Here is a 26,733-nt window from a genome sequence, read left to right as displayed (position 1 = left end):
ATAAAGGAATACCTGATCCTGGGTAAAGAAAAGAGATTTATTTGGTTCGTGATTCTGCAGGCCGTACAAGCAGGACACCAGCATCTGCAAGCCTTCTAGTGAGGCCTTGGGCAGCTTTTACTCATGGCAGAAGTTGAAAGGGGAATATGCATGTCACATGGCAAGAGAGGGATCAAGCAAGAGGGAAGGGTACTAGTCTCTGTAAATAACCAGCTCCCACATGAACTAAAAGAGAGAGAACTCACACATTACTCCAAGGACAACACCACACCATGCATGAGGGATCTACCTCCATGACACAAACACCTTCCGCTAGGTCCCACTGCCAACATTGGGGATCACATTTCAACATGGTACTTGGAGGAGATAAAAGTCAAAACTGTATCAAGGATATTTACATGGCTTGCTTTCTCAGGTTTCTCAGCTGATTAATCTTATCATAGATGTCTTCCATTAGCACTCTACATACAATGCCACCAGCCTCCGCATCCCAAAGCCTTGACTCTCTTCCTTCACCTTGTTTCTCTTCATAGACCTTATCACTACCTGACATACTTATTTGTTTACATTCTAAGCCCTCCCATGAGACAAAATGCATGAGAATCAGAGTTTGTTGTGTTTACTGCTATATCTTTACTTCCTCAAATAGTTCTGTTCAGGCACTAAGAAATCAATAAGTAGCTGTGGAATGAATAAATCTCCTCTGAGATCTTTAAATGCAAAGTTCTATTGAAAATTAGAACACACACACATTCAACAGGAACAATAAGTCTAAATATTAACTATATTGGGTAGTATTTGGATATCAGGAAGAATATCTGATGGTTTACTTTTTCTATTGATGCCAAATTTTATGTATAGTTTTCTTCTGTCTTCTTACTGTGACATAGACAACAATTCTCTATGTTGTTTTCTGAACATATCTGCATTTAGAATTACCAACATATAATTAATTAAATTTACATATTAATATATATGGTAGCAGATAGAAAAATATCAAAATCATTGCTGATTTTCTTAAACATTACATTCCAATAAAACACATAACTGAAAGACATATTTAACTGCATTTGTGAAATTTCTTCACTTTCTTTTAAATTTTGAACAGCATAAATGAAAAAGGATTAGGTGATTTTAAAAAGCCTCTGAGACTGAGCGCGGTGGCTCACACCTGTAACTTCAGCACTTTGGGAGGCTGAGGCTAGTAGATCTCTTGATACCAGGAGTTCAAGACCAGCCTGGCCAACATGGTGAAACCCTGTCTCTACTAAAAATACAAAAATTAGCCCGGTGTGGTGGCGCATGCCCACAGTCCCAACTACTTGGGAGGTTGAGGCATGAGAATTGCTCAAACCCGGGAGGCAGAGGTTACAGTGAGCTCACATCAGGCCATTGCCCTCCAGCCTGGGAAACACAGTGAGATTGTCTCTTTTAAAAGAAAAAAAAAAAAGCTTCTGAGAATAGAAATTCTATTTAAATAAAAACATGCTTTTATTAAAACTAGTAATGAATCTGAAAATACCACAGATGATTAAGATAATTTCTTTAATGTATGACATATTTTACAAGGGCTATAGAAATAACCACAAGAATATTAAAAGGGCCGGGCGCGGTGGCTCAAGCCTGTAATCCCAGCACTTTGGGAGGCCTAGACGGGCGGATCACGAGGTCAGGAGATCGAGACCATCCTGGCTAACACAGTGAAACCCCGTCTCTACTAAAAAATACAAAAAAAAAAAAACTAGCTGGGCGAGGTGGCGGGCGCCTGTAGTCCCAGCTACTCGGGAGGCTGAGGCAGGAGAATGGCATAAACCTGGGAGGCGGAGCTTGCAGTGAGCTGATATCCGGCCACTGCACTCCAGCCTGGGCGACAGAGCAAGACTCCGTCTCAAAAAAAAAAAAAAAGAATATTAAAAAGGATATTTGGTAAGTAAACACTTTCATATATTTTTCAAATGTTAACATCTTAGTGTCTGGTTTCTACACTAGTGTTTAAGATTGGAGGTGGTAGAGCATAGTGCTCAGATCAAATACTCTGGGATATGATGGAATTGGTTCAAGTACAGTTACGCACTGCATCATGACATTTTTATCAATGAAAAATTGCTTATATCATGATGGCCCCATAAGATCATAAGGGAGCTGAAAAATTCCTATTACCTGGGGACAATGCAACCATTGTTCACAATGCACCACTCACTTGTTGGTAGTGATGTTGATGTAACCTACTGCACTCTCAGTTATATAAAAAAGTATACCATGTACAATTATGTACAGTACATAGTGCTTTTAATGCTAATAATGACTATGTTACTGGTTTAAGTACATACTATACTATACTGTACTATACTATACTATATATACTGTACTATGCTATACTATATATACTATATGATACTATACTATACTATTTTTCCACTATTTTAGACTGTATTCCTTCTACTTAAAAAAAAAAAGTTAACTGTAAAACAACCTCAGGCATGTCCTTCAGGAGGCATTCCATAAGAAGGCAGAGATGAAAGCTCCATGTGTCTTTTGCCTCTAGAAACCTCCCAATGGGATAAGAAGTAGAGGCAGAAGACAGTGATATTGATGATCTTGACCTTGTATAGGCCTAGGCTAATGCATATGTTTGCATGACAATTAGCCTAGAGTTTAACAGCTAAAAAAAGTTAAAAATAGAAAAAAGTTTTTAGAATAGGATATAAGGAAAGAAAATTTTTTTTACATCTGTACAATGTGGTTAAGTGTTATTTAAAAAGTCAAACATTTAAAAATTAAAGTTTTTAAAGTAAAAAAAGTTACAGAAAGCTAAGATTAATTTATTATTAAAGAAAAAGTATTCTTTTTAATTTAGTGCAGCCTAGATGTACAGTGTTTATACATTCCACAGTAATGTACAGAAATGTGCTCGGCTTTCACATTAACTCACCATTCACTTACTTACTCCCAGAGCAAGTTTCAGTCTTTAAAAGGTTATCTCATGGTAAGTGTTCTATGCAGGTATTCCATTTCTCATCTTTTATTAAATTTTTAATGTACTCTTTCTACATTTGTATATTTGAGATGAACAAATACATACTATTGTGCTATAGTTGCCTACATTGGATTCAGTACAGTGACATGCTGTACAGGTTTGTAAACCGGAAGCAGTTGGCTATACCATAAACCACATAGCCTAGTTAAGTAGTAGGCTAGGTCATGTAGCTTTGCGTTAGTACAGTCTATAATGGTGCACGATAACAAATCCCTTAATGATGCATTTCTCAGATATATCTCTGCTGTTGAGTGACACAAGACTGCATAATATTGTCATTCAAATAACAATTTTGGTGATTTACAACAGATTATTTTACACTATAATCACGTGATATATTAAAATACTTATTTCACAAATAGGGATACATCATTTCTTCAGATAAAATTATCCAGCAAGCATGGCCGGGCACGGTGGCTCACACCTGTAATCCCAGCACTTTGGGAGGCCGAGGCGGCCAGATCACGAGGTCAGGAGTTCAAGACCAGCCTGGTCAACATAGTGAAACCCGTCTCTACTAAAAATACAAAAAATTAGCCGGGCTTGGTGGCAGGCGCCTGAAATCCTAGCTACTCAGGAGGCTGAGGCAGGAGAATAGCTTGAACTCGGGAGACAAAGGTTGCAGTGAGCTGAGATTGTGCCACTGCATACCAGTCCCTGCGACAGGGTAAGACTCCATCTCAAAAAAAAAAAAAACAAACAAAAAATTCTCTACCTATTTTAGGCTTACAATGTTGGCCTAGTTGTTGTTACTCAGAATTATAATATTACTCACATAACTACAAAATTTTCAATATGTACCACAGCAATCATAGAAAAAACAAAGTTAACTTTGTGATTTGTTTTTGAGGTTCCTTTATCTATATGCAAGGAACCAAACATAGTAAAGTTCAAACTATGCTAGCATTAAAATATATGCATCAATTAATACACTCATCAGACATTTGCTGTGTGCCTCTCATGTGCCAGAAAAAGCACATAGGCTGGGTTCAGTGGCTCATTCTTGTAATCCTAGCACCTTGGATGGCTGGATTTTGAGCCCAGGAGTTTGAGACCAGCTTAGGCAACATAGTGAGACCTTACCTCTACAAAAAATAAACAAAATTAGCTGGGAGTGGTGGCACATGACTGTAGTCCCAGCTACTTGGGAGGTTGATGTTGGAGGCTCACTTGAACCTGGAAGGTCAAGGCTGCAGTGAGCCAGTATTTCTACACCACTTTACTCCAGCCTGGATGACAGAGGGAGTCCCTGTCTAAAAAAAAAGAAATGAAATGAAATGAAATGAAGAAAAAGCCCATGGATCAGGCCTTAACAACTGTCCAGAAAAGCTGTCTCTTGGATTTTTACAGAGCTAATTTTTATATAGTCAAGCATTGCCATGAATAAAAAAGTAGAGATTAATTTTTCTTTGTAGTTTCACATTTTCTAAGTAAAAAATAATCTTTTCTATAAAGAGTTTTGCAAACTTAGCAATATTACAAAAAATTTTAATTTTCATTTAACCCCCATGGCTTCCCTGAAAAACAAGGAAAATGCCTGACATTAAAAAAAAAAAAAAAAAAAAAAAAAAAAAAAAAACTAGAAAAATATTATGAAACTATTTTGGTAGAGAAATGCCAAAATATTCACTTATATAATCTATGTTAGCACTACCTGGTCTTGTACATTTATAACATTTGAAGTGTGGTTAAAAAAAAAAAAGATGTAATTCCTAGTATATTTGGACACAGATTATTTTATTTCAAAATTCAGAAGCTCCACACGAATGTCTTTATACAGTATGCATATTGTATTTTTTAAATTTGTATTGCCAAATATTCTTCCAAATACGCTGTCAAAATTAGCAATCTGAACAATTTTGAAAACAGTGCCTTCCATTCTTTCTCAAAGTAGTTTGTTACAAGACAGTTTTGTAGCTGAAGCAATCCCAAGGTTATATTTTTCAGATGTCTGTTTTACCAGTACATAGAAAGCCATAGGAACCTACAATATTCTCCTTAAAGCAAAATAAAATCAGACAATAGTAGATCCTGTGATGCCAGCAATATGATGAATTAAAATGCTTGCAGGCAGTTTCATGAAAAGGATAGGCGGGAAGTATTTCTTTGCTCCCCTCACCCCTGCAACAGACTGCTGACCACCAAATCAGTGAAACCCTCTGCCCTCATGAGCCTGGGCAATACAGTCAGTGGTGATTTGGGAACTTCCCAACGGCAGAGTACTGAACAGTCAATTCGTGCAGGTTTACTCATGCTCCTTTTAAACCCGAGTTGAGGTGATAAATACCATATAAGTTGTGTGCTCATTGTGGGCCACTATTTTGCCCAGGGAATCTTAGTCTTTGTGTTTCTGCATCACTAGATCCCCTAAGAACATTCCTAGAATTCACTCTTACTTTGGAAACCACAGGGAAACCTCGAGATCCCTGGTGATCTAGCTCTCAGCATGGGCCACTCCTAGGGGAAGCAGGGAGTATAACCCACCCAAGTGTCCCTTGGGAAAAGGAAAACCGATTGCAAGCTCTCGCCTACCCAAGAGCTTCCCATTTGTATCCAGAGAGTGACTGTGCCCCTCCCAGTAGAGACACAGGCAAGGTGCTGATCTCTGAATGAAGGTAGTGTTTTTCTACTGCAGTTGAAAAGTGGCACCCATGGCTGGAAATGGACATGGAGAAGGGATCATCTCTTGCTTCCTCTGCCCACTGCTGCAGATGTAGCTGAGGCTATTACTGTCAGAGGCTTGCACAGGTGCACTTGGAGCGAGTCTGTCCAGCACTATACATGTTAGCTGCACCACCAGTGAAAGTGTACCCACTGCTGAGGCTTGCACAAAGGGTGGGACTCACCTGCCCCTCTCTACACAGACCGACATTATTTCAGCCACAGACTGTGAACCTGTCACAGATCTGCCCGTTTTGGGCTGGATGAAAAGGTTCTTCCCCAAGGCCACTTTAGTAGTAGTTGTCAGATGGGTGTTTTCCATGAACCTAAGTCACATTTTGCGCTGGGGATAAAGGATGGTGTCTATCTGATTTGAAGATTTCCAGCTCTGTGACGGTAGTATGACAAGAAAGCTCATCATGTTTCTGCCTGCCCAGGATGATGAGTTGCTGCAGTTCCCTATCTGCCCCATCATGGCAAGTGTTTTAATACATCCCTGGGGTACCTGAGAGTAACACAGCTTAAGTGCCACCTACCAGACTGGACACTGATCTGTACCATAAAAAAATAAATAAATAAATAAAAAGCTGCTGACAGAAGGGCATAGTACTAGGGCATGAAATAAGCTTTTTTGAGACCTCTGCATTCCAAGACCCACAGAAGATTGTGAGTTCAAGGGAGAAAAGAATTGAGTATTTAAAAGTCCCACCCAAATGAAAGCAATCTCAAATATAAGAAGAAACAGCTACCTCAGATTACAAGCAATCTGAATTCTGATTATGCAGAAAGACAGTGTTTTAACATCCCCAAAGATTACACTAGCTCTCTAGCATTGGATTAGAACCAAAATAAAATTTATAAAATGACAGCCACAGAATTAAAAGTACAGATTGTAAGGAAGGTAAGTAAGATCCAAAATAAAGTGGAAATCCAACACATATTTTAAAAAAATTCAGGACCTGAAAGATAGGTATATATTAAAAACCCAAATAGAACTTTTGGAAATAAAGAAATTCATGGAATGAATATTAAAATACAATTGAAAGCATGAACAATAGACCAGACCAAGCAGAAAAATAATTTTAGAGCTTCAAGATTTTCTTTTGAATTAACCTACTCTGACAAAAAAAAAAAAAGAAAAATAAATTTTCGAAAACTGAGCAAAATTTTTGAGAAATATGAGAATATGTAAAGCAAACAAACCACAACTCATAAGCATTCCTCATGGAGAAGAAGAAAAGGTAAAATGTTTGGAAAATATGTTTGAAGGAAAATTTCCCTGATCTTGCTTGAGATGTAGACATCCAGATACAAGAAATTCAGAGATCACTTGGAAGATGGTATACAATACAAATATCACAAAGTCTTTTAGTCCTCAGAATATCCAAGATGAACATGAAAAAACAATTTGAAAAGCAGCTAGAGAGAAGTGGCCAATCACCATGAAAGAAAATCCCATCTGAATAAAAGTGGACTTCTCACTAGAAATCTTACAAGCCATGAGAGATTGTCGGCCTACTTTCATCTTTCTTAAGAAAAGAGTCAATAATTTTATAACTTGCCAAGTTAAACTTTATAAATGAAGTAAAAATAAACTATTAACCAGACAAACACTAAGTGAATTTGTCACCACTAAATTAGATCTGCAAGAAATACTCAAAGCAGTTATAAACATAAAAATAAAAAGATGATACATCATAAAAGCATATATAAGGACAAGGCTAAAAATTTTATTGAGACTACAAAGCAACTAGCTAGCAACACTATGAAAGGAACAAAACCTCACATATCAGTATTAACCTTGAACATAAATGTTCTAAATACCCCCCATAAAAGAGAGAGTAGCAAATTGGATAAAAAAACAAAAGGGTTAAAGACACCTACAGACTAAAAGTAACAGGGTGGAAAAAGATATATCATGAAAATGGAAAACAAAAATGGAATGGGCAGGAATAGCTATTCTTATATAAAACAGACTTAAATTAACAGGAAAAAATAAAGAAGGTCACTATATAATGATACAGGGTTTAATTAAATAAGAAGATTTTACAATCATAAGTATATATGCACTGGAGAACCCAGATTCTTTTTTTTTTTTTTTGAGACGGAGTTTCGCTCTGTCACCAGGCTGGAGTGCAGTGGCCGGATCTCAGCTCACTGCAAGCTCCGCCTTCCGGGTTTATGCCATTCTCCTGCCTCAGCCTCCCGAGTAGCTGGGACTACAGGCGCCCGCCACGTCGCCCAGCTAGTTTTTTGTATTTTTAGTAGAGACAGGGTTTCACCATGTTAGCCAGGATGGTCTCGATCTCCTGACCTCGTGATCCGCCCGTCTCGGCCTCCCAAAGTGCTGGGATTACAGGCTTGAGCCACCGCGCCCGGCCGAACCCAGTTCTTAAAACAATTATCCTAGACATAAGAAAAGAGATAGAAAGCAATAAAATAATACAAGAGGACTTCAACACCCCACTTCCAGCACTAAACAGATACTAAAGGCAGAAAATAAACAAAGAAACCCCAGATGCAAATTGGGCTTTAAACAAAATGGACCTAATTGACATTTACAGAGCATTCTACACAACAACCTCAGAATCTACCGTTTAGTCACCTGCTCATGTAACATTCTCTGAAATTAGCCATATGCTTGGGTGCTTGGGTATAAAACAAGTCTCAAAACGTTTTAGAAAATCAAAATTACATTAGCTGTCTTATTGGACCACAATGGAATGACATTAGAAATCACAACAAAGTAGAACCCTAGAAACTAAAAAAGTACATGGAAACTAAACAACTTGCTACTGAATGACTTTTGGGTAAATAATAGCATTAAGGAAGAAATTTAAAAATATTGGAAACTAATGAAAATAGACACATAAAATGCAAAAACCTCTGTGATACAGCAAAAGTGTTGCTGTAAAAAAAAAACTTTATAGCATTAATTTTCTACGTAATATGATACAAAGATCTCAAATTAACAAAGTAATATTACATCTTGATGAACTAGAAAATCAAGGACGAACAGATGCAAAGCTGAAAGAAAAAAAAGATCAGAGCAAAAGTAAATGAGATTAAAACCAAAAACAAAATAGATGCAAACGATCAACAAAATGAAAAATTGAATCTTTGAAAGAATATAAAAATGTGATTGACCACAATCTAGATTAAATAAGAAAAAAACAGTAAAGATTCAAATAAGCACAATCAGAAATAATAAAGGTGACACTGCAACTGATACCACAGAAATATGAAATATCATCAGAGACTATGAGGAGCATTTCTGTGTGCACAAGCTAGAAAACCTAGAGGAATTGTGTAAATTCCTAGAAATTACAACCTCCTAAGAATGAACCAGGAATGAAAAGAAATATTTAATACACCAATAATGAGTAATACAATTGAATCCGCCATAAAAAGTATTTTAATGAAAAAATAAAGCCCAAGACCAGACAGCTTCACAGCCAAATTTTACCACATGTACAAAAAAACAACTAGTACCAGTCTTACTAAAACTATTTAAAAAAATAACTGAGGAAGAGCGATTTTCCCCAACTCATTCTACAAAACCACTGTTACACTGATACCAAAATCAGGCAAGAACACCCAGCAACAACAACAACAACAAAACCACAATAGGCCAATATCCCTAATCAACACAGATGCAAACATCTTCAACAAAATACCAGTAAAGTGAACTCAACATCACAACTAAATATATATATATATATATCCTTATGAATTGGATTTTATTATAGGAATGCAAGGATGATTCAGCCTATATAAATCAATAAATGTAATTTACCACATAAATAGAATTTAAAACAAAAAACATATGATTAGCACAATCAATACATAAAAAGCATTTGATAAAATTTAGCATCTCTTCACAATTAAAAAAACCCTTCATGAACTAGGCATCGATGGAATATACATCAAAATAAGAAGCCTCATACATGACAAACCCACAACCAACATCAAATTGAATGGGGGAAAGCTAAAATCATTCCTTTTAAAAGCTGGAACAAGACAAGGATGTACAATCTCACCACTCCTACTTGACATAGTACTGGAAGCTGTAACCAGAGCAAACAGGTAAGGGAAAGAAACAAAAGGCCTCCAAAAACACAAAAACAATAGATCATCAGGTAGATGTAATGGCAAAATGGGTGTCAAATTGTCTCTGCTTGCTGATGACGTGATTTTTCTACATAGAAAATGCTAAAGGTTACTCCAAAAGACTAATAGGTTGGATGAATGAATTTAGTAAGCTTTCAGGATACAAAATCAACATTCAAAAATCAGTATCATTTCTGAAGAGAGGCAGAGCAAGATGGCCAAATAGAAGGCAACACCCCTGATAATCTCTCCCACAGGAACACCAAATTTAACAACTATCTACAACAACAAGAACAAAAATACTTTCACAAGAAGCAACAATCAGTTGAGCACTCAAAGTACCTGGTTTTAACTTCATATCACTGAATGTGGCACTGGAAATGGTAGGAAAGACAATCTTGAATCATCAACATCCATGTGGTATGGAGGTAGAATCTGTATGCTTGGGAGAGGGAGAGCACAATTGTGTGAGACACTGCATTGAACTCATCAGTGCCCTGTAATAGCAGAAAGCAAAACCAGGCTGAATTCAGCTGACGCCTGCTCATGAAGGAAGCATTTGGACTTGACCTAGCCAGAGGGGAATTTCCCATCCAAGCAGTTGGATCTTTAATTCCAGCAAGCCTTGCCAGCACAGGCCAAAGTGCTCTTGAACTCTAAATAAACTTGAACACCATTCTAGGCCACAGGGACTGCAATTTGTAGGTGAGCCCTAGTGCTGACCTGGGCTCAGAGCTAGTGGACTTGGGAGGCATGAGACTTACTAAGACACCAACTTGGGCAGGTAAGGGAGTGTTTGTGCCACCCCTCCCACAAACCCAGGCCACACACCTCACAGCTCTAAAAGGTTTCCCTGTCTTCCACTTAAGGAGGGGAAAGGATGAGTAAAGAAGATTTTGACTTGCATCCTTGATACCAGCTCAGCCACTGTAGTATAGGGCACCAGTCAGAATCATAAAGGCAACCTTTTTAGACACTAGCTTCTGGATGACATTTGTTGACGCTCCCTGTGCCAGAAGGGAACCTACTGCCTTGAAGGAAAGAACCTAGTCCTGGTAAAATCCATCACCTGCTGACTAAACAGCCCTTGACCGCCCGAATAACCAGAAGCAATATCCAGGTAATATGGCATGGGCCTTGACCGAGACACTGCGACTTGGTGGCTTCAGGTGAGACTCAACACATTCTCACCTGTGGTGGCTATGAGGAGAGACTCCTTTGGCTTAAGAAAAATGGAGGGAAAAGGAGAGAGCCCTTTCTATTGTACAATATGTACCAGTTCAGCTACAGGAGGGTAGAGCCTGAAGCGGGCTACTGGAGTCCTAGATTCCAGGGCTTGGCTCTTGGGCATTTCTGGACCTGCCATGATCCAGAAAGGAGCCCATTGCCTTGAAGAGTGAGTCCCAGGATAGGCAGAATATACCAAAAGCTGACTGAAGAGCATGTGAGCATTAAGTGAACGTTGGTAGTAACTTGGTAGTACTCCCTCTGGGCCTTTGGTGTTGGTGGCCATAGGGTGAGGCTCAACTGACCGTGGAGAGGGGAGGGAAGAGTGGGAAAGACTGCATCTTATGGTTTCAATGCCAGCTCAGCCACAGCACAACAGATCATCAGGTAGATGTATAGGGTTTTTGACTCCAGTCTTTGGCTCCTAAACAGCATTTCTGGACTCGCTGATACCTGGGAAAACTCACCACTCTGAAGAGAAGAACATAAGCCTGGCTGGTTTAACCACCTGCTGATTAAACCTTGTAGAGCTCCAGGGCTTTGAGTAAACATAGGCAGTAGCCAGGTAGTTGTTACAGTGAAACATGGGCGAGACCCAGTGCTCTGCTGGCTTCAGGTCTGACCCAGTGGAATCCCATAATCATTGCCACAAGGCTGTTTGTGTTACCCCTCCACTAATTTCAGGTGGCTCAGAACATAGAGGCACCATTTACTTGGCAGAAATTAAGGGAAGAGAACAAGAGTCCCTGCCTAGTAATACAGAGAAATCCTCTGGATCTTATCAAAGACCGTGAAGGTACTACCTCTATGAGTCTTCAAGAACCACAGCATTACTCAGCTTGTGGTGCCCCCTAATGCAGATACAGCTTAGACCACAACACCCAAGTCTCTCTAAATACCTGGAAAGCTTCCCAAAGAAGGATGGGTACAAATAAGTCCAGATTGTGAAGACTACAATAAAATACCTAAATTATCAATGCCCAAATACCAACTAACATCCATAAGCTTCAAGACCATCTAGAAAAGCATGAACAGCACCAAACAAGCAAAATAAGTTTCCAGGGACAAATGCTGCAGACTCAGAGATATGTGAACTGTCAGTGCTGGAGAAACAGATACGTGAACTTTCAGACAGAGAATTCAAAATAACTGTGTTGAAGAAACACAAAGAAATTTAAGATAACAGATAAGCAATTAATAAATCCTTAAGGTAAATTTACAAAGAGATTGAAATAATTTAAAAGAATCAAGCAGAAATTATGGGGTTGAAAAATGCAAGTGTCATAGTTAAGAATGCTTCAGAGGCTGGGCAGGGTGGCTCACGCCTCTAATCCTAGCACTTTGGGAGGTCAAGGCGGGCAGATCACCTGAGGTGGGGAGTTCGAGACCAGCCTGACCAACATGGAGAAACCCCGTCTCTACTAAAAATACAAAATTAGCCGGGCATGGTGGGACATGCCTGTAATCCCAGCTACTAGGGAGGCTGAGGCAAGAGAATTGCTTGAATCTGGGAGGCAGAGGTTGCGGTGAGCTGAGATTGCAGCATTGCACTCCAACCTGGGCAACAAGAGGGAAACTCCATCTCAGGAAAAAAAAAAAAAAAAGGATGCTTCAGAGTGTTATCATAGAATTTGTCAAGCAGAAGAAGGAAATAGCTCAAAGGCAAATTATTTGACAATTCACAGAGAAGACAAAAGAAAAATTTTTAAAAAGCACACCTACAAGATCTAGAAAATAGCCTCAAAATGGCAAATTTAAGAGTTATTGGCCTTAAAGAGGAGGTAGAGAGAGAGAGAGATTTGGTAGAAAAGCTATTCAAAGAGGTAATGACAAAAATCTTCTAAAACCTAGAGGAAGATATCAAAATTCGAGTACAAATAGTTTATATGTTTATGTAACACTAAGAAAATTTAATCCAAAGAAGACTACCTCAACGCATTTAGTAATCGAACTATCAAAGGTGAAGGAAACAGAAAAGAAACAACGTGTAATGGAGCTCCAATATGTCTGGCAATATACTATTCAGTGGAAAACTAATAGGCACAGAGAAAGTGGCATGACATGTATAAAATGCTGAAGGAAAAAACGTTTATACTAGAACAGTATATCCAGTGAAAATATCTTTCCAACATGAAGAAGAAATAAAGAGTTTCCAAGACAAACAAAAGAGGAGGGATTTCATCAACACTAGATGTATCTTACAAGAAATGCTAAAGGGAGTTTTTCAATCATCAAGAAAAGTTAATAACGAGCAGTAAGACATCACTTGAAGTTACAAAACTCACTGTTAATAGTAAGTATACAGAAAAACACAGAATGTTCTAACACTGTAATTGTGGTGTGAAAACTACTCTTAAATAGAAAGACTAAAAAATAATGAGTCAAAATAATAATTACAACTTTTAAGACGTAGACAGTACAATAAGATACAAAAAGAAACAAAAAAGTTAATATGCAGAGAGATAAAATTAATTTATGGAGGTTTTATTAGTTTACTTCTTGCTTATTTGTTTGTTTATGGAAACAGTGTTAAGTCCTTATTTACTTAATTAACTATAATATATTATTTGAAATCCTCAAGACAACCTCAAAACAAAAAACTTATAACAAAAACCCAAACAAATAAAAAGAAAGAAATGAAATCATACCACCAGGAAAAAATCACTTTCAGAAACAGGAAGATAGTAAGGAAGGAAAGAAGGAAGAGAAGCCCGCAATACTACCAGAAAATAAATAGCAAAATGGCACGAATAAGTTCTTACTTATCAGCAGTAACACTGAATGTAAATAGACTAAACCCTCTAATGGAAAGACACAGAGTATCTGATTGGATAAAAATAACAAGACCCAATGATCTGTTGCCTACAAGAAACACACTTCACCTATAAAGACACACATAGACTGAAAATAAAGGGATTAAAAATATATTCTATATCAATAGAAACCAAAAAAGAATAGGAGTTTCTGTACTTATATCAGATAAAATAGATTTCAAGACAAAAACTATGAGAAGAGACAAAGAATGTCACTCTATAATGAAACAGAGGTCAATTCAGCAAGAGGATATAACAACTTTAAATATATATGCACCCAACAGTGGACCATCCAGATTTTGAAAGCAAATATTATAAGAGCTAAAGAGAGAGATAGACAACAATACAATATTAGCTGTAGACTTCAGCACTCCACTTTCAGCATTGAAAATATCTTCCCGATAGAAAATCAACAAAGAAACATCAGAATTAATCTGCATTATAGACAAAGTAAGTTTAATAGATGTTTATAAAACAACTCAGAGCTGGATAATACTTATCTCTTTAGAACATAAAACATTGTCAAGCATAGACAGTATGTTACATCACAAAACAAGCCTTTAAACTACACACACTGGACCCTGTTTGGGGGCAGGGGCGAGGGGAGGGAGACCATCAGAACAGCTAATGCACGTGGGGCTTAAAACCTAGGTGACAGGTTGATTGTTGCAGCAAACCACCATGGCACATGTATGCCTATGTAACAAACCTGCATGTTCTGCACATATATCCTGGAACTTAAAGTAAAATTAGAAAAAAAAAAAAAAAAAGAAAGAAAAAAACATTAAAAAGTTGATATAGCATCAAGCATCTTCTCTGACTACAATGAAGTAAAACTAGAAATCAATAAAAAGAAGAATTTTGAAAACTATACAAACACATGGAATTCCAACAATATTCTCCAGAATGATAAATGGTTAAATGAAGTAATTAAGAAGGAAATCAAAAAATTTCTTGAAACAAATGAGAATGGAAACACAATATACCCAAACTGATGAGATACAGCAAAAGCAGTACTAAGAGAAGTTTATAGTTGTAAGTGCCTACATCAAAAAGAAAAAAAACTTCAAATAAACAACCAAATGTTGCATCTTAAAAAGCTGAAAAAATAAGAGCAAACCAAACCAAAAATTAGTAGAAGAAATAATAAAGATGAGAGCAACTATATGCCAATAAGTTGGAAAATTTAGAAGAAACAAATTCCTAGACATATACAACCTATCGAGATTGAATGATGAAGAAATCCAAAATGTGTATAGTCCAATAATAATAATGAGATTGAAGCTGTAATAAAAATTCTCCCAGCAAGTAAAAGCCTGAGACCTGATGGTTTCGCTCTTGAATTCTTTCAAAAATTTTAAAAAGAGCTAACACTGATCCCACTCAAACGATTCTGAATAATAGAGGGGAGAATGCTTCCAACCTCATTCTATGAGTCCAGTATTATCCTGATACCAAAACCAGGCAAAGACACATTAAAAAAAAGAAAATTGCAGGCCTATATTGCTAATGAATATTGACGCAAAAATCCTCAACAAAATCCTAGCCAACCAATTCAACAACATACTAAAAAGATTATTCATAATGACCAAGTAGGGTTTATCTCAATGATGCAAATATGGTTGAACATATGCATATCAGTTAATGTGATATATCATATTAACAGAATGAAAAACAAAAACCACGTGATCACTTCAATTGATGCTGAACAGTTATCTGATAAAATTCAATAGCCCTTCATTAAAAAAAACCCTCAAAAATCTGGAAACAGAAGAAACATATCTCAGTGTAAATAGCAAAATGAATAAGGTAGTATTACAGATTATAAATCAAACTATAAAAGAAATATCTGTTAGTTGATGCTGATATAAATGATAAACTTTTCTGTAATTCTATAATTGCTCTAAAATGGAAGTATATCAAAGAAATAACAGTTCAAGACAATTTCTAAAAATATATTACTAAAATAACTACATCTTGGTAGTTAAAACTAACAACGTAAGACCTAACATTTGTACATAGAATTTTCATGCCCGTTTTTTCATTTTTTCCTCTGATATCACTGTGGTACAAGCATTATTGTTTTTAGTATTAATATTACATTCATCTCCATTTTGTGGGAGAAAATTAATGCTTAGAAAAGATAAGGTAACTTTCCAAAGATCACTCATCCAGTAAGTAGCAGGGGCTGGAACTAAATCCAGGCATTATAACTTCATATAATAGGTTCTTTTCATTCCACCATGCTGCCTCCCATGTCACCACAAAACAAAGACAAGGGATTACCATTCTCTAATGAAGTGATTTCCATTATAACATCTGATCTGGCATTACAGTGTCTAAAATGGAGGCAAGAGAACTGTAATTTATGAGCTCTGGGAACTTATTAAGATCAGATAAGTTATCAATAGATTAGTTTGTTGGTAATGGTGGTGGCCGTTTTCTTGTTTGTTTTATTATATTCTGCTTTGATAATGCCCAAGATTACTCTTTTAGCTATATTTTTGTATATTCAGATTAATATGTTTGTTGCATTTTGCCATATTTGGATCTGTTCATATCTCTTTGGGTACTAATTTCTTATTTCTTAAAGTGACAGAAGAGAAAGTTCCCTCTGTCTTTTAAAACTTAATTAAATTATGTATGGCTCATATTTGTAGAATTTTCAGATTCTAAAAATATGTAATTTAATTATAAAACATATTTAAATATCTAATATATTACTATAAAAACATCCTAAATTAGCTGGTAATTGAAGATGCTTTTTTGTCCTTAACCAAATTAAGAGGAAGAAAATTTAGAGTAAAATTTTTTTCCTAGCCAAAACTTCTCAAACATATATTCAGAATATGTTCCACTCTAATGTATGGTGCAGTTACATGAGGATAGCTAAGCTAATTTGACATTGAATGTTTGACTCAATTACTGTGAACTGAGTCATTACTAGAAAAGAGAAAAGATGAGGATAATGTGAGTTAAGTGCAACCTGAATGCTTTTCAGTCTACAGTGCCAAGAAATTGTTCCTTTCCAGAACAAGTAAACAAGAGTGCATCTGAAGGGAGGTAGCAGGCAATTTTTGAGCTTTTCATACCATGATCCCTTCTTATCAGTACAATATTATAACTGAAGATTTAAAGAGTGATAATGTATTTGAATTAGACACAGAAAGTAATATCACCTTGGACCAATTGTCTTAAAAGAAACACAGACTGAATTGGGAGTGAGGAGATCTAAAACCAATCCTAACTGGTGGTTAGCAAATGATGCCTGGATGCCAGAAACGTAATAAGCAACATATGTAAGCACATTCATCCAACCAATCAATTGGTCATCTCCTACTGATTGTAAGCCTGTAGGTACTTGTGTTGAGATTTAAATCCCACCATTGTGTAATGTTGAAAATATAGGTAGCCCGCTTTTATTATTGTAAATCCAATAGCCATCACATTTGACTAAATAGTAAGAAATAAAAGGTGGAAATGACATTGTGAAGAATGCTATGAAACTCTTAGGCTTGAAATTCTTTGAGGAATATTTCTGATGTGTAATGAGTACTCCAGGGAGAAGCTTCAGGACATATTCAAATTTTTTAAAAGTATTTTGACTCAGGTCTAAGGGTTTCCTGCCTGTTGACATAATTATAATACCCACATAAATCAAAGAATGTAGGTTTTATGTTTGTGAATATAACAACTATCACTAGCCCTGTTGGTGAATTGTACATAGTTCTGGTTACATTTCAGATATAAACACTAACCAGCACACTTCACTGTAATGAAAGGTTAGGTAGTAATTATAGTAAAATATCTAAGACTGGAAAACAAATTTTTATTTTACTTTAATCCAACATATTTCCTTTAGAAGTTGGTATGCCTAAATTTCCATTACATGTTTTTACTCTCATTAGAGAAAAATTAAATTTTTTACAAACTTATATGATGAACCATATTCTCATCCTTACTTGCTTTTCAGATTAGATACACAGCACTCTGAAGAAATGAACGCCACCGGATCTGAAGAGCAGTTCCACGTTATAAACCACGCAGAGCAAACTCTTCGTAAAATGGAGAACTACTTGAAAGAGAAACAACTATGTGATGTGCTACTAATTGCAGGACACCTCCGCATCCCAGCCCATAGGTAAGTATTTTTATGTATACAGAATGGTTTTGAGTAGGGCAGTTATAAATAAGAGATAATAAGTACATGGATTATAAATTGGAATATTTGTAAAAATACTTATTTTCCTATATTGAAAAAGTGCTAGCCTATATGATCCGTTTCTCTGTGTATTATTTAGAAGAGCCAAACTTTGAAAAGACTGATGATGGAAAGTATAACACAAGCACACCCTCTAAAAAACATCAGTTTACGTGTTTGACCTTTCTAACTTCACTACACTTAACTGAATTGTGAAAGATTTTATGGAGAAAACAGACTCACTAGTGTTACAAACTTGCTGAATCCATTTCATGCTTTTCAGTGAAATTATTGACTCATTTAAATTCCTACAAATATTTCCTATTTCCAGGTTGGTTCTCAGCGCAGTGTCTGATTATTTTGCTGCAATGTTTACTAATGATGTGCTTGAAGCCAAACAAGAAGAGGTCAGGATGGAAGGAGTAGATCCAAATGCACTGAATTCTTTGGTGCAGTATGCTTACACAGGTAAGTGCTTAATACCCATTAACTCATAATGACCCTACATTATAAAACACACATTACTATTAGTAGTAGTAGTAGTTATTATTGCTACTACTACTACTATTCTTCAGTTTCCTCAGTAGTAGTAATACTGCTACTACTACTACAAAGGTGAGGAAACTAAAGAATAGAACAGGTAAATAAATTTTCTAAAGTAATAAAAAGGCATAGTCAGGACATAAACTCAGTAATATAAAAGACCAAGAGGTATATAACATGTAGAAAATACCTTATACATGAGAGCAGACAGCTATTTAACAAACATACAGGAACAACTCTGGAATGGTGTGGGCACATTCTTGTTTGTAAAAAGAAGAGTGAAAGTGGGATCTTCCAATCCTACAGTAGACATTTAGTCATTCTATTCATTCAGAATAATTTTCATATCTATTCAAACTGTAAATAAAGGTAACAATGAGTTTGAGGACTAAAAAGTATTTTGACTTTTATTCCAGAATGATTATTTCATCTTCAGGGTCCTTAGTATTAAAATACTTTTATTTGATTATGTATACTTAGGCTCTTCTTAAGACTAAAAGCTTACCTCCTAGTTTTCTCCAACAGAGTCATTTTCAAACATTTTTGCTTGCACTGTCTGTAAAATAATTTTGAAAAACGATGTGCTCTCCTTACATTTTCCATTAATGACTAAAATACCTTGTAATTTTAATTTTAAGTACTGGTAAAGTATATATCCCCAAATATTGTAAATATTAACCTTTTTATAAAGCACTATTAAGTTTGCATTTTAAATGTATCTAACAAATCTCAATCCTATAAGAATTAGAAACAAGAATTCATTTAAAAATATATCTAGATGACAGTCCCTCAAAAGTTAAACAAAATAGCTACCTTATAACTCAGCAATTCCATTCGTAGTTATATACCCAAGAGTTAAAAACACGTCCACACGGCATTGTGTACACAAATGTTCATATCAGCATTATTCATAAGTAAAGAGTAGAAACAACCCAAATGTTTACAAACTGAGGAACGGGTAAATCAAATACGGTATATGAACACAATGGAATACTAATAGACAATAGAAAAGGAATGAAGTAGTAATAGATACTACAACATGGATGAACTTTGAAAATATTATGCCAGATAAAAGAAGCTTGTCACAAAAGATCGCTTATTTTAATATACCATTTACATTAAATGTACAAAATAGAAAAATGTGTAGAGGCAGAAGGTAAATTATTGGTTGTAGGAATATGGAGGAATTGGGAATGAATGTCAATAGGTATGAGGTTCCTTTTGGGAGTGATGAAAATGTTCTGTAATTAGATAGTGATACAGGTTGCAAACTTTTTTGAATATACTAAAAAATACCAGATTGTACATTTTGAAAGTATCAATATGATCAATATGATATGATTTAGATCCTAATAACAATATGTATGAATAAGCTTTTATTTCAAAGTTGTTCCTGTGCCACAGGCCCGTAATGTAGCATAGTATACTTTGGGATAGATGAGGAATGTGACTTCCTTTTATGAGGCGAGAAAAAAGAAAATTACGGAAAGGACACTGGGAAAGTAAAACCTGTGTGGTAACAACTGTTTTAGGAGCAGACCATTTTTTAGGAGGGGTATGTATGGAATTTGAGGTGCTGAAATTTCTTTACATCAAATTAATCTGTGTCTCAGATAGGTTTTATATAGCTCTAGTGGTATGCATGCTATTTGAAGACACTGTTCTAACAAAACTACTTTGAAATTTCACAGTACTTCATTCCTTCCTTCAGCTTTCACCTTTCTCCTGACAAGCCTTTAAACAAAAATCTTTCCTAAGTTTCCATTATGCTCTAACATTTCAACAAACTTTTTAAAATTGGGAGTGAAATAGAAAGAACTTTATTTCTTCTACCCGATACATTTTAATCCTTAGAAAACATCTTTTTTTGTTCCCAATGAGCATTCGTAGGATAAAATAATTCAGCCAGCTGGCTTGACTATCCTTTTACTCTTTAATGAAGTGAAACTTGAACCAGCTCCAAACAGCCTTTCTTAAGCATGCTTGTAACTGAATACTGTACACTGTAATACACAATGCTTTCCTACTGTACCCAAGACATTTATAACTATTCCTCCGAATGAATATTCGTTCTAATAAACAGACCAAATGTAAATGTCTATAGCAGATGATATTTATATCTGAATTGGAGAATAGTTCATATTTCTCTAGGTCTCATGAGATATGGGCAGGGCGCTCTCTTCAAAATCAGAACAAGAACAACACAAGAAAGTCTGCTGATGGGCTGGACCCCTTTACAATATATTTTACAGGTTGAACTATGTATACAGGACCTCACAATATGTATTACTCTTTTCTTCATGGTTATGCAACGATATGGGCCCCATATTAAGGTATTTTAGAAGGAAAAACTTCAGAGGAATAGTTTGTAATTGATATCAGCCATTTGAAACATTCTTTATAACGTGGTTAAAACAATAAAAAGCAGGAATGACTCATAAAAAAATGTAATTTTTGCAATAACTAATCAATAATACTTGTTCCAAAAATAATAGAGACATATAAATATAAAAGGACTAACTTAAATTGCTTCTGATTCTGTTTTTAAAAATTCATTACAGATATTTTCAAAAAGAGTCAGATTTTTTTTATAACAAAGCAAATAAGTAATTCTTAATTTGTAGACTCTTGGCAACATATGCTTCCTCTTGAGACAGTGCCAGGGGTCAATTCCAGAGATAATATTTTGGGCAAATACATCTTTACCAGCTAATGTAGATACAAAAAATAGACATAAAAGCTCAGTGCTCTTCTTACAAAATAAATGAACAATTAAGCTTAATGCGTTTCTTATTTACCAAGATGTTTACCTCCTCACAAATGACAGTTACTTGCATGGCCAATTGTATGATTCTTATACAATATGACATAATGTTCTTTGAGTCATAATGAAACAGTTTTTTCAACTTTATGCAGGAATGATTTAAAAATTAAAAATGCATGTGTTTAAGGTACAACGTAATAGTCTCATGTACATATGCAATGTGAAATGATCGATATAAGATTTAAATGCAGGCCTAAGATGATAAAGAAATAACAAGTTGCTCTTCTTTACAATAGTGTTATTCACTGTTTTTTTGCTATAGTCATTTTTGATAACCTAATATGGTTCATTTCAGCCATCTTATTAGTGCTTACGGACAGACTGTCTTGTGTATATTAGCCTCAAAATGTGCTCCAGAACTGTTGAAAAGCACAGTTCTACTAGAGAAGAAAATAAAAAGAAATTTAACTAGCTGACATATCTTTTATTTTATGGAACTTATAATCATTCTTTGCTTTTTCAAACCATCTAGGAGTCCTGCAATTGAAAGAAGATACCATTGAAAGTTTGTTGGCTGCAGCTTGTCTTCTGCAGCTGACTCAGGTCATTGATGTTTGCTCCAATTTTCTCATAAAGCAGCTCCATCCTTCAAACTGCTTAGGGATTCGATCATTTGGAGACGCCCAAGGCTGTACAGAACTTCTGAATGTGGCACACAAATACACTATGGTAAAATTAGTTGCTTCAACTTAACTTGTAATGAAAATATGTTAATGTTGTAATAAAATTAATAAGCAATATAAACTTATATAACTTGTAGATGACTTTCACATATTATATATTCAACAAAAACATTTATCTGGTTGAGCTGCACTCAAGCAAGCTTTTGCTTTTTTGAATTACAGATGTTTAATTAAATCCCCAAACTTGAGGAAATAAAAATACTGCCACAAAATAAATTGTACAACTGGATATTTCAAGTAGAATCTATAGAATTAAGATAATGTTAATTCTCTGATGTTTTTGCACAATTAGAGCTTTAGTTTGTAAAACTGCACAAATTATGATTTATAAAGAAAGTGGGCCGGGCGCGGTGGCTCAAGCCTGTAATCCCAGCACTTTGGGAGGCCGAGACGGGTGGATCACGAGGTCAGGAGATCGAGACCATCCTGGTCTACATGGTGAAATCCCGTCTCTACTAAAAAATACAAAAAAACTAGCCGGGCGAGATGGCGGGCGCCTGTAGTCCCAGCTACTCGGGAGGCTGAGGCAGGAGAATGGCGTAAACCCGGGAGGCGGAGCTTGCAGTGAGCCGAGATCGCGCCACTGCACTCCAGCCTGGGCGACAGAGCGAGACTCCGTCTCAAAAAAAAAAAAAAAAAAGAAAGTGAAGTGTCTTTCAATAAGGAAAAATGCTAATATTAATGGGTCAATAATTGTCAGAGCTTAAAAACTACCAAAATTAGTGGCACAATCTCAGCTCTCTGCAACTCCACCTCCTGGGTTTAAGTGAGTCTCCTGCCTCAGCCTCCCGAGTAGCTGGGACTACAGGTGCCCGCCACCATGCCCGGCTTATTTTGTATTTTTAGTAGCGATGAGGCTTCACATATTGGCCAGGCTGGTCTTGAACTCCTGACCTTGTGATCTGCCCGCCTCGGCCTCTCAACGTGCTGGGATTACAGGCTTGAGCCACCGCCCCAACCCAGATAATTTTATTGAATGAACTTCTTTATGTCTTAGTAACAAATTTTACTTTGGTTAAAAACAACTTACAGTTCAATTCATTAATGCAACTAACTTAAAATCCCTTTCAATTCTATTAACGAATCAAAGGCAAATGTTCACAGGTGATCATTACTTAAATGTTGCATGTGATAAGATAGAGCATATTAAATGGACAGAGGATATTCAATAAAGCCTTACAATAGATGCTAATACTTCCCTGATGCAGAATAAAAATAAACTTTTTTAACCTCTGAAGGGAAGGACACAAGATGGATCATTTTGTGAAACCCAATCAAAATATTTCAAACAAATGAAATTGCTTCAGTTACTTAATATAAAAAACAAAAAGCAATTGTATACAAGTGAACAATAGAAAGTCACACATTGAAATCATAAATGTAGCGTTTTTTAGAATAGAGATGCATATAAAGAGTATTTTTCTGGAGTTTTATACAGAAGGTAATTTTTTAATTTCTAAAATTTCAATTGTTTAAAACCTTATCAAATCTTTCTTCCTCCAACTTCCCACCCTAGGTCCATTGCTTAAAATTTGAAGTTTGAAACATATTCCTCAAATAATACCATTATATGGAGAATCATATTATAATGGATTGACATTTTAAAATATATCATTTAATTACACCATTTGTGTTCCTGTGTCCTAAATGCAGATGTCATATAATCTAAAGGAACAGGAGTTAGGAAGGTCAAAGTTTTATTCTACCACAAAAAATAAACATGAAAACTTCCTATTAAATTATTTAATTTCTTGAACTAAGTATTAGCAGTTTCCTGTTTAGTATTACACACTTGCAAGCAAAATACATTCTGAAAAAAAAAAGCTTGAATTATTTTTGTTGCTCAAAATGAACTTGTCTTCCTTTTCCTATTATGTGACCAAAACGGAGTATTGAAGCAGGGTATGCATGAAAATGTAATATTGTTGTCTCTCTTAATCTCTCTTCTTTAGTTATGTTAGTATCTATTGTAAATACAGTAAAATATATAAAGATCTTGCTATAATAATGTTTTTGCGGTACTGTATTGATAGTTTAATAATGCAAATAATTTTAATGTCTAAGAATAATGTTAAAGAATTTAGGGATTCAGTTGTAATCATGTGCATTGGTAGACTGAACAACGTAGATTGCCTTCCCTGATGTGAATGGTCCTCATTCACAAGTACCCTCACAGACACACTCAGAATGCTATTTGGCCAAATGTCTGGGTACCCCGTTACCCAGTCAAGTTCATACACAAAATTAACCATTTAAATCATATAGATAGTTGTCTGCACCAATGAAGCATTTAGCAAATACGTGATAGTCATTTGGTAAATTTTGCAACAATATAAGTGTAGATTTTTATAAAATGAATAGTGAATCCAGGTCGCAAAAGAAATCTCCCTTGGAAGGTGCATAGAGTAAGTGTTTACCTTGAAATTAGAAGCAAAATAATTCCCAAATAAAACCATTTAAAATTCGTCTTTAAGTGAAACTAATTATTTCTATACAGTACTGGATACTGCAATGTAATATACAGATACTTTAAAATTACACTTACTTTTTATTTAGACTAATCTACTATATTGCCCAGCAATTTTCAATAGTCCCATTAGGAAGCAATTCTGGAGTCATAACAAATTCTATCAGAAAATCTAGGTTTTTCCTCTTTGTTTTTAATTGGAAAGTGGGTAGAAAGGAGGAGATATTGAGTTGTCCATAATATTAATGCAGTTTCAGAGTTTATATAAATTATCGGTACTATATAACCTTACCTTTTATAGTTTTATATTTGTCTAAACTCTTTCACAAATATCCTATCACTTATGAAAAGCAGATGCAATATCAAACAAAATGCAGTAAGCATGAGTTCAGAGGCTTATGTTTGAATCCCGACTTTGCCACTTACTCCATAGGGAATCAGACAACTCATATGACCTGCTTTCTTGTGAGACTAATTCCGCTTTCTCACAAGATCACACTGGTGATGACTTAATGCTTGTGAAAGAAATCAGTAAAGTGTGAAGTGCTGTACAAGTGTAATGTATTAATAGTTGTGCTACTATCACCATTATTTGTATAAGTGGGGGGGTCTTCACCCACAGACATCTGCTACAGTAAGAACAGCAGTTCTCTTTCAATTGTTTGTCTTAATCACAAAGGGTTATTTGTCTAAATAGGTCAGTTTGAAACTTACGGCAATCAGAGCTTTCTGATGGGTATGTCAACATTGATGACTGCTGTATGGATAACTTCCTTATTTGATTGATTCACTTCCACAATGACTAAACTAAAAGTAAAGCTGAGGTGGTGATTCGATTTATTTAGAGACCCCAATTATTCAGAGATTAGCTTACACTGTTCCTGGAATATCTGTTTATTGTACAACATAAATTGCAAGTTAGGTATGTTTATCTTTATTTTAGAAATATATTTCATTTCATTTAAAACTTGAGATCTTCACTATGAGAAATATTAAAAATGATCATTCTGTTGTCAAAGAACATGTAATATTTATAAACTAGAAAAAATATGATGGTGTTTTGATTTTAAAAAATGAAACACAGATGTTTGAAACTGTATATTTGACAAAATACAACACAATGAAAGAAGAAAGAATTGAGATATAATGTATAAATTAATTTTTTTTTTGAGATGGAGTCTCACTCTACTAAAAACAAAATACAAAAAAATTAACCGGGCATAATATATAAATTTAAAAGACATCCTCTCTCTTTCCTAAAGAAAAAAATTCATAGGAGTCCTTTATAGATTGTCCTGAACCCATAGATTGCTACCAATTGTAAAAGAGTACTTTTCTCTTGGTCAATAGAAGATCATACTTTTCCATAAAAGGAAAGTTTTTCATCATTTTTTTTTCTTATCTCTAAGGAATTCAGTTTCTTTCTGCCTCACATACATAGCCAGAGTTAACTCTCCTAGGTTTTCAAGATAGCCACCACCTTAAAAAGTTCCAGCCTTTTTCTTATGACTTTTGGCTGAAGACCAACTAGACAGTCAGCTCTGAAGTCATGAGCTGCTGTTGTCACATAGAGCAGCCGGGAGCAAAAAGTGCCGCTTTTGACTCCAACATTCTGCCTGTGTGGGCTGTGAAGCAGTTAAAGCTAACCTTGTGTGTTCTATAAATAATTCCCACTGGAAGCATTTGGCCTCTCAGCTTCAGAAGGCTCCCTGTTATCCATGTCACAGGTAGCAGGAGCACCTATTTTTTATAAGTGGATACATCTGTGTCTCTTGCATTTTCTGAAGTTTAAGAACATGAAATGCTTTGATATGCTTATTCCATTAAGAAATTTCTAAAGTGCAGAGTTTTAGTAGATGACCTTTCTTTTCTAGGAACACTCATTGAGGTAATAAAAAACCAAGAATTCCTCCTGCTTCCAGCTAATGAAATTTCAAAACTTCTGTGCAGTGATGACATTAATGTGCCTGATGAAGAGACCATTTTTCATGCTCTAATGCAGTGGGTGGGGCATGATGTGCAGAATAGGCAAGGAGAACTGGGGATGCTGCTTTCTTACATCAGACTGCCATTACTCCCACCACAGGTATGGAAAATCACCTAGGTAATTTAAAATATAGTTCGGAACTACCACTAGGCACTAATTCGTTTCTTATTTGCCTAATTC

At 35.6% G+C, this 26,733-nt stretch overlaps 1 protein-coding gene across 3 annotated transcripts in view; it reads left to right on the top strand.

Annotated features, from left to right (window-relative positions):
• KLHL4 (kelch like family member 4) overlaps positions 1-26,733 on the top strand; it is a 183,152-nt gene that overhangs the window by 99,480 nt on the left and 56,939 nt on the right. For 2 of the 3 annotated variants that reach the window (XM_033233240.1, XM_033233233.1), the window contains exons 2-5: positions 17,822-17,989; positions 18,381-18,517; positions 21,889-22,090; positions 26,445-26,652. In XM_033233240.1, the coding sequence (XP_033089131.1) occupies positions 17,822-17,989; positions 18,381-18,517; positions 21,889-22,090; positions 26,445-26,652 (715 nt within the window). The remainder of the gene's footprint in view (positions 1-17,821; positions 17,990-18,380; positions 18,518-21,888; positions 22,091-26,444; positions 26,653-26,733) is intronic. The other variant, XM_033233225.1, reaches the window with a different exon arrangement.

This window comes from Trachypithecus francoisi, unplaced genomic scaffold, assembly GCF_009764315.1.
Source record: "Trachypithecus francoisi isolate TF-2019V2 unplaced genomic scaffold, Tfra_2.0 Contig01451, whole genome shotgun sequence".
Taxonomy (NCBI): domain Eukaryota; kingdom Metazoa; phylum Chordata; class Mammalia; order Primates; family Cercopithecidae; genus Trachypithecus; species Trachypithecus francoisi.
Note: the sequence above shows the minus strand (reverse complement) of the source record. Positions and strands in the feature narration are given on the sequence as shown.